This window comes from Eupeodes corollae, chromosome 3 (genome assembly GCF_945859685.1).
Source record: "Eupeodes corollae chromosome 3, idEupCoro1.1, whole genome shotgun sequence".
Lineage (NCBI taxonomy): Eukaryota > Metazoa > Arthropoda > Insecta > Diptera > Syrphidae > Eupeodes > Eupeodes corollae.
The window spans coordinates 113460725-113477306 of NC_079149.1; the positions used below are offsets into that span (position 1 = coordinate 113460725).

The 16582-nt window shown below is 32.8% G+C and overlaps 3 protein-coding genes across 3 annotated transcripts; 1 reads left to right on the forward strand and 2 right to left on the reverse strand.

Annotated features, from left to right (window-relative positions):
• The first annotated feature begins 4341 nt into the window (after positions 1–4341).
• On the forward strand, positions 4342–4901 carry LOC129952768 (transcription factor ATOH7). Its single transcript, XM_056065582.1, has one exon. It carries the CDS (start codon positions 4398–4400, stop codon positions 4899–4901), a length of 504 nt encoding a protein of 167 aa, XP_055921557.1. The 5' UTR covers positions 4342–4397.
• Positions 4902–10302: 5401 nt separating this feature from the next.
• On the reverse strand, positions 10303–13014 carry LOC129951272 (probable ATP-dependent RNA helicase DDX23). The gene is made up of 2 exons (XM_056063354.1): positions 11999–13014; positions 10303–11936 (listed from the first exon to the last, which is right to left on the reverse strand). Exons 1-2 carry the CDS (start codon positions 12891–12893, stop codon positions 10393–10395), a joined length of 2439 nt encoding a protein of 812 aa, XP_055919329.1. The 5' UTR covers positions 12894–13014; the 3' UTR covers positions 10303–10392.
• Positions 13015–14584: 1570 nt separating this feature from the next.
• On the reverse strand, positions 14585–15909 carry LOC129949900 (SUMO-activating enzyme subunit 1). Its single transcript, XM_056061621.1, has 3 exons — positions 15683–15909; positions 15180–15608; positions 14585–15117 (listed from the first exon to the last, which is right to left on the reverse strand). Exons 1-3 carry the CDS (start codon positions 15793–15795, stop codon positions 14640–14642), a joined length of 1020 nt encoding a protein of 339 aa, XP_055917596.1. The 5' UTR covers positions 15796–15909; the 3' UTR covers positions 14585–14639.
• Between the last annotated feature and the right edge of the window lie 673 nt (positions 15910–16582).

Genomic DNA, 16582 nt, shown 5'->3' on the forward strand with positions numbered 1-16582 from the left:
GCCGGAATCGAGTCGAAAAAATCTCATTTCAACTCTATTCAAGTATATAACGAATTGAGGCGAGCTTCAAGCTCATAGACTACCACGTGTTAATGTAGTAGTCTATGACAAACCCCCTTCTGGAAGCAATTGATAAATTAACTTTTTTTTATAGAATCCTAATTTCCTTTCTTCTTGAAAATTGTCCATTTTATTAGTTTTAGTTAGTTTTTTTTTCCTGAAGTTAATTCTAACTTTTGATTTTCACAAAAAATGTTTTCTATTTGTGTTTTTTTAAATTATTATTCTGACAGGAGGTTCTTTCAGTTTTTAAATACAAAAATCTGCCTACTGCCGATGGGTTTTCCTGGGAATTTTCTACTATACTAGTTATAGAATGCCAGCAAAACACGGATAATATCCCTGAAACCACTACCAAGTCTATAGCTGCAACTAGTCCAGATGACACCCAACTAAGGGATAATACTAGAACGTATTTATTTGTACAATCACTTCGTTTTTCTGGAATGAGATGAACAATCCTTTGTGGCTTCAATAATATCTTCGATTTGTCTCGATAGCCGTCCTCCTTCGTAATTTTTTCTTGAAAGCCATCCCTGCACGTTTTTCATTATATTCAGGTCAGTAAAATATGGGGGCCATGGTAATAGGTTCACATTTTGCCCCTGAATCCAGGCCTTTGTTGTGCATGCGGTATGTATTGATGCATTATCTTGTTGGAAAGTCCATTGTTGTCCACTAAATAATTCAGAAAACTGCGGAAAAGCTCGTTTTAGAATTGATTGCCATCATTTTAGAGCTTTGATGATATTGCTTCCCATGCGATTACGCTGCCTCCTTTGCTGTGCCTTTTTTCAAGATAGGTTTCTTCCTTTATTAAATCATGGAAATAGCAGCTATATCATTCCGATCAAATTTTTTTTACGAATATTAAGAAGGTTGATACCAAAATTGTTTTTCAAAAGAAAGGAGTTTAATTTTCGATCTAAGTAAACAAGGTAAGACAAGGTAAGACTACATCTTGAATTTCGCAATTGTTGAAATTTTCAAGGAAAATAGTGTACAATGCAATTAATGATGCTGACCCTTAGTTAAAACGAAAAATAAAATTCGGAAAGCCCCCTCACCGAAAACCTTTTACGCGTTAGAAAGATAATATTAACCCATTTAAATCATCTCCCATCATAATGACCGTAATTAATGAACTTAAACATTTTAAGTAAGTTTGTAAGAAGGCAACTTAATGATACTTAAATATTTGGATACATTAGCAGGAAAAAATCTTTACTATCTACGAAAATCATCAAGGCTGGATTGAATTTCGCGAAAACCCACCTAAGGAAAGATGTTAATTTTTGGAAAAGAGTTTTTTGAGGAGCTTTTTCTTGTTTGGTTTGGTGTGGGTAAGAATAAATTGTACGATGGATACATTTTTATTTTTTGAACATATTGAGAAACAATATTGAACCATTTAAATTTGAGTCAATGTCAGTTAACTGGATTATCCATTCTGCGGTTTCAAAAGTAAACGTAAATAAAACACATATTACATTTTGTTTTATGATATTTCCTTTTATTATAAAGTTTGAACGTTGACATTATGTGTGAAATACTACATCATTTAAATGACCACCATGCGAATTGGTGCAAGCATCGATTCTTTTGAAATAATTTTCAACAACTTTTTTACTCACAATGGGCGGTTTCTTAGCCATAACTTGACGAATGTTGGTTTTTAAGTGTTCAAGAGTAAAAGGTTTATTTGCATACATAGGGACTTTCGCGTAGCGCGTAGAAATAAAGCCATATTTCGATCAAGTTGTGTGGCACGTGGCACCGTCGCGTCTTGTTGAAATACGACAATTTTGTTTATTAAAACATGCCCACCGAGTGAGAAATGTGCTTCGTCACTGAGGAAAATTTTGTTCAAAAAATCGCCGTCCACGCCTGTTGTTGAAGCACCCATTCGACGTATCTACGACGTTGTGAAGGTCAGCTGGCTTCAGTTGTTGTGTGAGCTGGACTTTATAAATATGTACCTAGGTGTATGTCCAAATGCAAAATACACTATAATGTACCGTAAGACAGTTCTATTTCCTGAGAAAGACGAGGAATCGACACATTCGGGTCTTTGACAACACTTTCACTTACAGCATCGATATTTTCAATGGTACGAGCGAAACGATGATGGACTTATCTGTAAACAATCAAGTCTCTTCAAATTTCTGCAAAATTTAGCCAATTGCTTGCGTAGTTGGACGATTATGTAAACCATAATCTCCTCGTAAAGCACGATATGTGGCTGTGGCAGAAGCACCATTTTTGTATTAGGTTTTAACAATAGTTAAGCGGTCCATTTTTATAAATATCAGACTTTCAATTGGAAAAGAAATGGTTCAACAACTAAGTTTGACAGATCTCGAATTCCAGCCCAAAATTTTTGAAACCACAAAATGATTAATTCGGTCTTTTACATTTAAAAAAAAAAATACCAACTTATTCCTTTTCCAATTTTTGTCTTTTAACACAAAATCTTAATTGGAATTAAATCTCAGAGTAATGAAGTTGAGCTTTCAGTTAATTAAAAAAACAACGGTCCGATGATGCTTTGACATAATGATCTTAAAATAAGGGTGACTTTGCAAATCAAAATTCACTTTACCCTTTGAATTATAGATGCATATCAAACTAAAAAAAAGGCTTGCATGTGACCCAAACTTATAAGTTCCCATTCATGCACGTCTCTAGATATTTAAAAGATGTTTTACAAAATATTACAATATTTTTCTTAAAATAAAAAAAAATTGATTTAATATTTTTCTCGAAAACCAATTTTTTCAGTTTTCGTTTTGTTTTTGCAAAATATTTTTCAAAAAAATTAACTAAATGTATATAAAAATAAGAAAAATTTTAATATCGTTTTTATTCTCGAGACATATTTAAGTCAAAAACAGCATTTTTAAAAGTTTGTACTTCTTATTAAAAAATACCGATTTGATTATTTTAAAAAAGTACCTTATGTTAATAACCATATTTTAAATATTTGAAGATATTTAAGTCAAAATCAGATTTTACCAATTTTGTGTAGTATTTTTTTATTTTTTACAAAAAAATGGATTCAATTGAATTTTTATACAAATTTTGCCGAATATCAAAAAAAATATTGTTTTTGAAGATAAAATTAGAGGGAACTCAATATCTTTAATTGTTGCCAAAATATTGTTGTAGAATTTAAATTTTTTATAAAAAACGTGTAAATTTGACCTTTCTTAAAATCCAGATATCTTGTTCTTCTTACTTTGGAGGTTTCACAAATTTTTTCGCAAAATATTCGAGTCGAAAAAAAACCATAAGTTGAATTTAATTAGTTAGTATCTTGTCACAATATATAATATAAAATTTATTTGAAGCCGTTTGCATTATTAGAGATATTTGGGGTCAAATAAATTTTGTGCTTCTTAAAAAATGGTTCAGAAAAAAGCCACGCCTTTTTATTAAAAGTCAATATTCATGCTGGTTCTTGCGATATGGCTGACGAAAAAAAGTATTTTCTCAAGTAAACATTTCTCTAAAAACTTTTCAATTCGTTTCTAGGGACCTTGAAACGTTGAGAAATTTCAACATTTTCAATTTGACAAATCGGATAGATTACAATAACTTCCAATAGGAAGGTTATGTGATGGGAGTAAGTGCATATAAAAATCTCATTTTTAGTAAAAGTTGGGTTTATTAAAAGCTTGCTCCTTTGGGAGGTAGTTGAGTCAGTTTGGCTAAAAAATCATCTCATTCTTCTTTAACACTCTACATTCCTTTCACAAATAAAGATTTTTTCCAAGGTACCCAAATATTTAAATTCTTTAAAAAAAAATCTTAAAACCTAATAAAACTTTTTTGTCAATCCATATAAAGCTACTATATTACAAACTGTAAGATTAAACTTGTTCTGCATGTAAGAAAGCGAAAGTCTTATTTTTAAAGAAAATGTCTAAAACCACAACCACCTCAAGCCTCAACTCTCAAAGAATAATAAAGAATACACAAAACAATCAATGTGTAATGTCTATAGAAAAGAGCTACCTTTGTAACGAGATAAGGAGAACAGAAAAAATTAAAACAAATTAAATGGTTCGACCACAAGTCATTTAAGATGATCTCCGATGGATGGTAGGTTACGGAAAATGTACCTGCCTATACTATAGCCATCCTTTTACCTTGATTCCAGAGTATGAGAAATTTAAAAAAAATTATACAGGTCAAAAATATTGGATCCTAAAATTTGGAAAAACCAAATAAATAGGACCAAGTGAAGTGGAAAGATTGTCAGTTAACATCTTCGATTGATTGAGGAGAGATCTCAGTGTTTACCATTTTATAGTACAAGTAATTTTTAAGACGAAATGATGTCCGCCGGATACAGTGAACAACAATATTACGTGAATCCACTTCAACGTTGTGGAGATTTGGAAATGTATCATATTGATTATAGTGATAGTCTATCGGATACAAATATGTCCGACTTGTATTTTGAAGTTAGTCCCGAATACCATTACTACGAAACCTTAGATGTCTACTCATCAACAACAGTGTCTTCGGGTACAGTGCAACATATTCAAAAGAATCATCATCATATCAAATCAAAAATACAAAAATTAAAGGATTTGCACCACAACAACAACAACAACTCAAATCCTATATGCAGTGTGGAAGTACTGAAGAAACGTCGACTTGCAGCCAACGCCAGAGAACGCCGCCGAATGAACAGTCTAAACGATGCTTTCGATAAGCTAAGAGATGTGGTTCCATCGTTGGGAAACGATCGCAAGTTATCGAAGTTCGAAACACTTCAAATGGCACAGACTTATATTGGTGATTTGATGACACTGCTCCGGAGAGATTTTTAATCTAAGAAGGTTTTAAAATACTGTATATAATTTTAGAAAATATTATTTAATTTAAAAAGTGTTAAAAGTATGTTATTGTGTATATAAAATTAAGTTTTAGAATGTTTGTAATTTAAATTAAAAAAACATAAAGAAAATAAATTCGTTTGTTCTTAATTAGTGAGTGGATGTCTAGGCAGGGGCGGATCCAGACTTTTAATCAGGTCACACATTTAACATATTGATGAGTTTTTGCTGACAACTTAAAAATGGTCTTTAATGATCTGTAAAGGAGGCTGACAAAATTAAAATAACAAAATGTGTATCTTAACCTTACATTTACACTTTTCAAGGGCTAAAGTGACAACTTTAGTCGTAAAATTGTATAAAGGTATGGTCTAACTCTTTAATTTGGACGGCTCACTACACATAAAAGTATTCCAAGATTCCAACAGTTTTCTAAGTATGCCATATTCAAGAACTAAAACAAAATAGTTAAGAGGGTGTTTGGTGCATTTCACTCAAAAATGTAAGAAAATATTTTGAAACGTAGCTTTTTTCAAAAATAATATAACATTTTTCCTTTTTTCCATTTTTAATATTGGGAAGAACGCTACAAAAATTCCTAAAAACCCAGAAAATGAGTGAGGATCTGATATGAAGAATTGTCTTGATTTTTTGACATAGTTTTTTCGAATTTAATTTTAGGGGGTCTATTATTACTATTGCTATTAGTCTGCTTACTCGTAGATGACAGAAAATATTTGAATCTTAAAGGAGTCAACAACACTTAAAAACTGTAGAGAAAAAAAGTTTGGTTCTTGAATTTAAGGATACACATAGTTGCATTTATGTACATACATACTTTCTCTTAAAATTAAATAAAAACAAATTGAGGCAAAAAATAAGTTAGGAAGAAACTTTTGGTGCCACTCACAAATTACACTTTTCAGAATCTCTTTTCACTTCAAGAGATTCGAAGCATTACATATGTATATCAATAGATATGAAACGTTCATTATGTTTTTGAATGATCCATTAGTTTAACGAAACATGTCTCTTTTGCTGTTTTTCGGACATTTATATTATTGAAAATCGTGTTTAGATCTTAATTCTAGAGCAATTTTGAAAGAAATAAAATGCACCACTGGGTCGCTAGAACTTGCTAATGTCTTCGAAAAAGTCTGGTTAAAAATATTTATTATATTTTAAGATTTAAAAATGTATCTGCAAAATAAGTTTTTCTCAAAAATTTAAATGCCATTTTATTTCTCGAAAAACTAGATTAACTTACCTATTTTTTTTTGGAAAATCAATAGAGCGGTTTTTTTTAATTGATTTATAAATATACAATTTTTAAATTTTGTGTGCAGTTGTTACGTTGCTTATAAATTTCCATTTTACATGGTGAGCCTTTGTGAGATATCGAGTTTTGTTAAAAAAAAATGTATAATGATATTCTTAAGAAAACTTAAACAAAATAACGGTTTTATGAAGGGTACTTTTCTAAGTCATTACCGGAATATGATTTTCTTGTAGAAAGAAGCCAAATTAAGAAAAAAATTGGAAAGTTTCAAATCTTCTTATTAAAAAAAGGAAAAAAAACTTTTTTTTCGACTTTCTACAATCGTAATGTCATGTTGTAATAAAATCTCGGTTTCAAATTTTTTACGAATTACGAATTTAAGAGACGTACTTGAAGGCAAGGTTCAGGATTTAAAGAAAACTTATCAATTTGACACTCGCTTATTCAAGGTTTCTTTTTAAGAACCTGAATATTTGCTCGTTTTCTTAGAAGCAAATTTTATGAAAATAAATAAAAGCATTACTGAAGTTTTTCCAAATTCTAAATTGAGTGAAACAAAAATTTTAGTTGTTTTTGACAGCAAACCACTTTTTGGAAAATATCGTCAAATTACTAACAAATCTTTAATCTGAAATCTTTATTTATACAACTTAACTGCATAAGCTTTTTGGCTCATATCACCCCCCTGAATCGTCCACTGGTCAAAAGTTGATGACTTTGTGCTGCGTTATTGGAAAAGGCCTGAATTTCCAATTCGTATTATGTTGTTGGTCTAGTGCTGTTAAAAGTAGTACTTTGTGCAAAACAAAGTTTAAGGAAGTAAAATATAAATTTTGTTTTCATATCCATTAACGCAATTCGACAGTTTTGAATTCAAGGGATTTCCTATAAATTAAAAAAAAAAACTATCTCCCATGCCCCTACGATCTTCCCATCTCTGTAGCCTCCATTGTGTCTTGCTCTTGGTCAATTCATATAAACTGGGTAACTATGTCTATTCCTTGACTTTTAGAACATTATGCTGAGATTTATGTATATAAACTTCGATAGGAGTAAAATAATTTAAATCCTTTTTTTTTGTGATTTGATTAATTTTTACTTCTAGAAAATAAATAATCTTCATGTCAGATTTAAGAAATAATTGTGTTTAAAACTTGCTGAATTAGTAAACTTTTCGAAAACTTAACTTTTGGGAGTAAGCACCTAAAATAATATAAAATAACATATGTATCTTAAAAAAAAAGAATTGTTGGTCTTTAAAGATGTTGTTCCTATATTTCATATATAACCGATTAGAGAAACTGAATATTTAAAGTTTATAGAATAAATTTTGCTTCTTGCTGTTTAGCCATTCAGTGAATGATTTATTTAATTTGCTTTAAATGAGTTTAAAAATGCCTTGACCTTTCGAATTTACAAATTTGTAAATTGTAATATTGGTTAAGATTTGCAGATTTTTTAGAATGTAATTTATAAGAAGTTTATCAGATCTTTTAAAGAAAAATCTTGATGAAATTTACCAGAAGAATGTTGGCCTACAGCCTTATTCTGCTATACATATTCATACAAAATTTAAGTTTAATCAATCCACCTAAACAGAATAGTTTTGTGTAATTTTTGGAAATGTGCAGTATTGCACTTTTAATTCCAATTGTAAGCATCAGATGTATAAGAAAATCCTCAAAAAGATAGCTTCGGAGAAATGTTAGAAAGTGTGTTCCTTTCCCTAAAAATGTTAATATTCTTTTATATATAAAACAAATATTCTAAATTAAGCAATAAATTAGTTTTCACTTTCGTTTTGCTTACAAAAATTAACAAACCAGACATCAAATTGAATTAATTGTATAGAATAAATGCTTTCAAGTGAATAGAAGAATACCGCGCAATATTACCGACGTTACTGACATACACTACACAGATTCACTTCGAATGAATAGCAGTCAAGTAAAATTCCCTCCGATGAATAGCCGAATAGGCCTTCTATTTAGAATTCTTCCTGATAAGAATATTGTCTTAAAAAGCTAATTCTAGTGGAAGCATTTTATATAAAAACAATACGTTCTTAAATAAAAAAAATAAAAAGAGGCTGGGATGCGACCCACACTGATACCTTACCATCCCGTTTGTCGATTTGTCTTCCAAAAATATTTTTATAAAATAAAATTAATTTGAAGCCTATATCTCAGTCGAAAATGAATTTTTAACAACTTTTGTTAATTTGCTTTAGGTTTTTAATTTTTTTTGTAAAAAAAACTATCAATTCAATTTTTCCCAAAATGTAACTGAATGTTGATAATACATTTTTTTAAATAAGATTAGTTTTCATTCAATGTTTAAAAGTTTTGAAAAGTTTTTTATGTCGAAAATCAATTTTTATTAACTGTTATTAATTTTGTGATTTTTTTTTTTGCAAAAAACTGTTAATTAGATTTTTCTCAAAATTTTACCGAAGTTTGAAAAAAATATTTTTTATAAGATTTGTAAGGTTTTTATTTTTTATAAAAAAAAACTGTCAACTCGATTTGGTTTTGGAGATAAAATCCTTTTGTGTTCGTAAAATGTTCGTGGTGACAAATATTTTTTTCATTTTTTTTTATTTAAAAAAAAACCTTTAATTGGATTTTTTTCTAAAAGTTTATTTATTTGGTACCACTTTACAATATATAATATAAAATTAATTTCAATTCTCTAGCGTTATTGGTTCGTGAGATATTTAGGGTTTACCAAAAAAAAAACCACCCACGAAATTTTCTTGGGAGCCCTTTCTGCATTATTATCTGTAAAACAAAATTTGTTTGAAGTCGATATCTCTTCTGTTTCTTGAGCTATGTACGATTAAAAAAACGTCACGAACGTTCGTACACACGCTCACACAAACATCTTTATAAAAATCTTTAATTTTGACTCTAGGGACCTTGAATCGTCAAGGAATGTAAAAATTTTCAATTCGACAACTCTTGGTATATTGCCAATGCAAAATAGAACTCGTACACATGTTCCTACCTTTTGGTTAGAAGTGGAGTGTTTAAAACGGTGCCTATCCAGAAAACATCGAGTGTCTTCTTAACTTGATCACGATTTTGTCTTCCTGTGGTACATAGCACAAACTAAAATGTATCATGTGTGCAATATACATGGATATTATGTACCAGTACTCAAATATATACATTAGTGCGCCATTTTTGTCTGTCCCATGTTGGAAATTTGTTCGAAATCTCCAAAAAGCAATTTACCGAATTTAGTTCTTAATATAAATATTTAGCACTCACCCACAGCATTACCCCTTTTCCCATATAACATAAACGTAAACTTTTATCTTTTTCCTTTCAATTTCTATAGCTTCGCCTAGGATCCAATTAACCGTTTTTTTTTTGTATAAAACTCTCAATTCTTTTGCGATTATCTCGAAAATGACAGGGCCTACAGAAAAAATGTTTGAACAATTTTATAGGAAATCAATTTTCTATACAAAAAAATCCTCAATACAATACTACTAAAATTTGTAGTTTTCGAAATTTCCGTCCGCTGGCTAGCACTTTACATATACAAAATTTACCTCCAATAATGTCTCAAAAATATGGAATTTAACTATGAAAAAATATAAGTTAGGCAGAAAAAAATGAGTGGTACATCTGCAGAGAACCTTTATTAACGCGTTAATTCCTGACTGCAAGAAAAATTTTAGCACTTTTTTATATTAGGTCCGTACGCGTACCTTACCAAAACAGTCTAATTTTACGAAAAATTACGACATTTAACTAAATCCTGTTCGCGTACTCAAAAATTTCGTAGTTTTTCGTACATCACAGCGCTGACGAGGGAGTAAAATATTTCCTATGAATTTTAGCCCAAGAAATTTCTTTGGGCTGATTTGTGAAAAGTGTTATGGGAAAAATTTGTTGTTTTCTCGTTACTTTTTTGTAGCTTTGTCTTTTTGTGAGAGAATTTTACCCCCACTCTTTAAAATATCTCTTTTTACGAATTTTAGTGCAGAAAGTAAGTTTTAAATTAACGGTTGATGAAAATATGTACATAGTAACACCCCCAATTTGTGTCATCTCTTAGCCAACCTATACACAATATAGAGTTCGAAAACTTGTGAAACAAAAAACATTTAGTTTTTCTAAATAAAATATAATATTTTATTTTTTCTTCTTTTTGTGGTCATATAATGTATGTACGTTAATATTTTCTGTTCTTAATCTAGGCGAATATTTTTTCTTCCCTTCTCTTTTTGGTCACCACAGTGCCTGGCTTATGCTGTGCATCTGGATGATTTATTAACTCCGGTGGGCACGTCGATACAGGACTTGCCATAACGCATTGTTTCAAATCATAGAACAACTGACTGTCATCTTTGGTGACAAAACTAATAGCCATACCAGTTTTACCTGCACGACCGGTACGACCAATACGATGGGTATAATCTTCAATAGACTTAGCCATGTCATAATTAATGACCAACGAGACATCCTTAATATCGATACCACGACCAGCGACATCGGTTGCAACCAACATGTCCTTGGCACCACTCTTGAGGGCTGCCAAAGCGTACTCTCTCTGTTCTTGACCTTTACCACCGTGCAATGTACACGAATTGTAACCGAGCTTCTCGAGACCTTTGGCCAATACATCGGCACCTTTCTTTTGATTGACGAAAATAATAACTGGTGGTTCGATGCCTCTCGAAAGGATCTCCATCAATTTCTTGCGTTTGTCGTTCTCGCCCATCATGTAGACAATTTGTTCGGTACGTTCTGTGGGTTTGCCGACAGATCCAATGTACACAGTTGCCGGTCTTCGGAGATAGGAACGCGCCAAACGTTCAACAGCTGGGGGCATAGTAGCTGTGAACATCACAGTTTGGCGATACTTCTTCTTCGAGTAAAAGTTCTCCATCAGTTTGCTGGCATCCTCAGCTTCTTCGCTGTCTGGCTTCAGATTAGTCACTGGCATGTATTCCAGAATCTTCTGAACATCCGGTTCGAAACCCATGTCTATCATTCTGTCAGCTTCATCGAGTACAATGTATGTGCACTGATTAAGCACAAGATACCGATTTTCCAAGACATCAATAAGACGACCTGGTGTGGCAATAACAATTTCACATCCCAAACGCAGACGGAAACCTTGCTCCTCTCTCGACAAACCTCCCACCACTACAACCGTACGAATTCCCAAGGGTTGACCAAACTTGATTGTTTCCTCCTCAATCTGTTGAGCCAATTCACGAGTGGGAGCCATGATGATAGCGTATGGTCCTTGATCGACATCTTCAAGACGTTCAATCTTGGGAAGAGACTGAATCCACGACAACAGGGGTATAAGGAAGGCCAGGGTCTTACCAGAACCAGTCTCAGCCACACCAATGATGTCACGATTCTGTAGACCAATAGGAATAGCTTGTCGTTGAATGGGTGTGGGTTCTTTGTAGCCAACGTTGTCGATGATATCGGTGATTTCCTTTGGAAATCCAGATTCTTTCCAGTTGCGGATAGGATTGGGTATTTTACCTCCCTTAATCGTTATACTGTAGTCCTCGCGGAAAATACGCCAGTCACGTTCGGTCATTTCGTCGTGATCCTTTTCGGACCAATGACGATCATCCCATTTTTGTTTGTCTTCCTTACGTTTGACTTTCTTTAATCGAACTTTTTCTTGTTCTTTCTCTGCTTCGGTTCGTCTTTTCTCCAGCAGATCGCCATAGAACTTACTTTGAGTTCGTTTCTGTTCCTTGATGTCAATACCTGAGAAGTGTTTAAAACCGTTTAAATAAGAACAAAAAAGTTAAAAGAAAAATTAAGCTTACCTGCAACATTTCCACGTCCAAAGAACTGAACATGGTGTCGTTCCTTGTACAAGTTATTATAATCAATAGATGTATCTTCTCCAGCATCCCAATCGAACACGAATTTCCTATCGTTCAATCTTCTAACCCTTCGCTTCTTCTTTATTATTCCCAAATATCTCTCGCGAATTGCTTCAAGCTCCTTCTCCTTGTCCTTTTGACTTAGATCATCAACACGTTTGGTTTCCTTTTCTCTGTCATCCTTGTGCCGGTCGCGATCACGTCCTCTGTCATAGTCCCGCTCACGGTTGTCTCGGTTGTCACGTCTGTCGTCGCGTCCTCGTTCTCTTTCATTGTCAGGTTTCATTTGGAAATTATTCTCCGATGCAGCAGCTGAGCGGCTAGCTGCTTGGTTGGCTCGCAAAGCAGCAACTTCTTCTTGGCGACGTTTCAGGGCTTCTGCAGCTCGTTGCTCTTTTGTCAAGAAAACAGGCTTACTTCGAGCCTCCTCTTCTTTCTTCTTTTTCTCTAGAATTTCCTCCAACGAAAGGGGCTCAGTTTTTCTTACTTTAGCAACTTCTTCTTCGTCTAATTGAACTTTCAAATCCATTTTCATAGGTTTCTTCTCGTCGGGGTATTCTTTTTTGGTAAATTCATTTTTCATCTTGTCTTTGGTTTTCTCTGGAAGATCCATAACATTACGATTTCTTTCGCGAGATTTAGAGCGGGAACGTATCGAACGCATATTATTTCTTTCGCCAGATCTATCTCGTCCATGTCGGTCCTTCGAACGTGATCTTGAGCGGCGGCGACGTTCCTTATCCCTCTCACGACCGCGATCCCGATCTCTTTCACGTTCTCTATCTTTTTCGTATCTATCTCGGGATCGTGAACGTCGCTTTTTATCTCCAGCCATGCTAAATGTTTTTAGTAATAATTCCCTGATATGATTTTAAATCGATTATTGATGATTTTTTATTTTTTTCTTTTGTAAAAACAAGAAACTTAAACTTTAAATAAACACACTTTCAATTCTAAAAAATCAAAACGATTAAACGTCATACAAAAATTAAATCTTTTTTTCGAAAATGAAAATTCGAAACTTCAAAATAAGGTTTGTTTGTTTACTTTATTTTTTGACAGTGCTAAGCTGGCGAAACACGTTCACAAGCCCAAGCTGCACCTGGCAGATGGAAATTTATATAATAGCCGCGTTTTATTATCACCGTGATCTGATCCGGATCAGATCATGATAATAAAACAGTTTTTTCAAAAGTGACATTTCGAAGCAAAAAAAAAAATATAAACAAATATCCAAAATTGAAGCTGCTGTGGTTAAAAATATAATATAATAAATAAAATAATAATAATTTGTTCTCGTGCTCGTTTGGTTCAAGGAATTGTTATCCTTCGTATAAACTGGAGAAGTCTGCAGAATCTTTATTGTATATTCCTTGCAAAGAAAAATAAACTTTCAAGTGACACTCACACTGGACACGATCGACCACGGACCACTGACGTGACCCATAAATAAAATGTTTTAATAGTTTAGAACTTTCGTGACCAACATTATGTATGCCTAATGTAAGGTTAGGTTTAAGTGACTGTTGGCTAAAAAAGAAAACGCACTAAGACTGATATTTATGATATGAGGTTTATTTAAATGTTGTTAAAAGAAAAGAATTACTTTGGGTCTCCATTGAACATTTCCGATGACAGGACTATCGGCCTGTCATCAGATAATCCAATAGACTCCAACATCCAGTCTATGATCCGGTCATCGCAGTTTCGATTTTTTGATCCGCTCGAAATTTTTTTTGTAAAAAAAACAACAACTACCGACACAAATAGTAAATCAACAAAAAAGTAAACAACAAAAGACAACGTTGTGTCAAATGTGACATTTGAGGTTGCTAATGGCAAGACATAATATGGATAGTCAAAAAAACACTGGATTGCGGAAGAGAAGTTGGATTGGATTTTACTCTTGTGGAACTTCAGGGTTAAGATAGCAGATAAGAAGTCCAAGTCTTTTTACAACTACCTAGACTACAAAAATAAAATTAAAGAATTTATGAACTAAATAAAGTAGAGACATATGATTTAATACGGTAATGTCTTGCCCGCAGATTGCTCTCACATAATTTTATGAAACAATTTAATTGTTGGTAGTAATTTAACCATAAGCAAACAAATATTTATTGAGAAATAGCAGTGTTTTTTTGTCGGACCAGCTTTTACAAATCTCTGTTTTTTCAGAATTTAAATAGTAAAGAATTGTCCAACTCAAAGATTAGATTTTACTACATTTTTGACCCCATGTAGTCTCCAAATCTATTAATTGGAAGAAAGAAACTTTATAATCTTAATGTTCTACAATGTATACCTTAATTTAATAATAAAAAAAAACATAGTAATGGAGTAACTTGGAAAAAAGTGTACTTGACAGCTTTTTGCTGCTACCCAAAATAAGGGAACTTTTAAAGCAGTATCAAAAAGTATTTTTTGCTTTGGAGATTCTGTCTTCAATCCTTCAACAAAGCTAACAACCGAGATCCAACAATTTTTTTCTTTCAATTTTTTTTTAAAAGAAGATACAAGTTTTTAATGTAGTACACAAAAGTTTTATTTTTTTAAATACATTTACTGTTTTTGACAATGTTTATTTAGCCGGTATATTTTCAATGAAGCCACAGCAAGTCTCAGGATCAAACAAGAACACATTGCATAAAGGTGCTTCTTTCTTTGAGATAACTTTGATTACTTCCTGTGCTAAGACGCCACCAACTACAGCAGCTGTTGGTGAGACTTGACTGAAAACATTTGTAAAGCAAGATGTAGGAACAACATTTTCACTGCTTAATTCATCACGAATTTTAGTCAATTCAATAATGTCCTTCTCGCGACTCTGATAAGAAGGATCCTTTTGGAATTGCTCACGGAATTTTTGCAAAATACGTAAAACCAAAAATGCTGGTCCCTTTCGTTTCAAGGTTTTCTGGTAACCTGCCGACTTGTAGTCGAAATCTAATACTTCTTTAATTGGTGGAAATTCCAATTCTCTTTGTACTGTTGTGGTGACAAGTTCTGTCTTGGTCTTTTGGTTTGGCTCAGACACAACTTTATGCTTCACAGTATCCCTGAAAGCAAAGCGACAAGTTGATTAAAATTGTTATAAGATGTAAATAAAATAAATACTCACTCTATGAACGAATGTTTTTGTAAGTCAGCACAGCAATATCCAAACATTCCCCAAACGTCCCCACAGAAGAATTTAATATTCTTTTTGCGGCAAATCTCGTCAACACGAATCAATTCAGACTCCTGCAAACCTATGACCACAACCACATCGAATTGGGCAAAGAATGATTCACCCTTAGTGCTCAGAGGTTCTGTATCAATTGAAATTTCAACCATAGGGTTAAGATGTCTGGCACGTTCGACAGATGCTGTAGCTCTATTGACACCGAGTGAATCTCGGGACGCCAAAAATTGTGAGCAAAAATCTTCCTCTGTGACGACTTTGTCATCGTGTAATTTAACTGAATTCACACCCGACAGAATTATATTCTTTGTAACTTCAGCTCCAATTCCATTTAATCCAGATATAAGAACTTTTGCAGTGCGAAGGCTAAATGCAGTTTTGGATGTAATCAAAATTTAGCAAACGTTTAAAAAGAATACAACACAAAAATGTTTCCTTACCGCTTCTGAGATTCTAACCCCCAAAGACGAATTTGTCGATCGTATAGCTCGTTTTCAGCTTCAGTTAATTCGACATTGTTGGTGTCTCCGATTTTTTCAACTTCAACGCCCATTATTATTTGCAAATTTTTTTATTTTAGTTAGAGTTTAGCGATTGCAATTATTTATTTTATTAATGACTAAAGAAGCCGCAGCCGGTTGTATGGAGAAAACTGTGAATGAACTATTGGCAGTTTTAAGTACTTCCAGTATCGAACAGTGTTAACCCAGCAAGAAAAATTCATCAGTTTTCCAGTATATAAATGAATAGGTCCGTTCAGATGTTTGATGTTTAAATGGTTTAGTTGGGAGGTGAAATCAAATGATTTTTATTTTAATTTTAAGAGAAAGGTATTCCATTAACCATACAAAACTATATCAGAAAAATGGCCGCTAAGCATACAGCACCACATACATTTCTTCGAAATTATCCTTGACTTATTCGAAAATTATTTGGGGCTGTATGTCCTCGATAACTTAAGTTATTTTTGCGTTAAGGTGTTTAATAAAGGACTTTAAAAAAGTATAGCAGTGTTAAAATACAAGTTCTCGATCTGTGAGTTGTGGTTTCATATTGTCAGAAAATGACTGCTTCAAAATTGACAGCTGCTCAAATAGTGGGCTAGTCAAAATAAAACCTATCCTGTATTTAAGTAAGATGCCATCTTTGTGTATAAAATCTATTGTATTTTCATGAAGCTATTTTGTTTACGGTCGCCGAAGCGTCAAAGTGGCGTTGGAAGTTCAACAAAAACTGAAACAGCTAATGTCGCGGTAGCCACTAGTAGACGCCCCATATGGAATCTTTACATATTAACTTTTATACTCAAAGATGCCATCAGGTCTTTTAGTGCCTCTTTG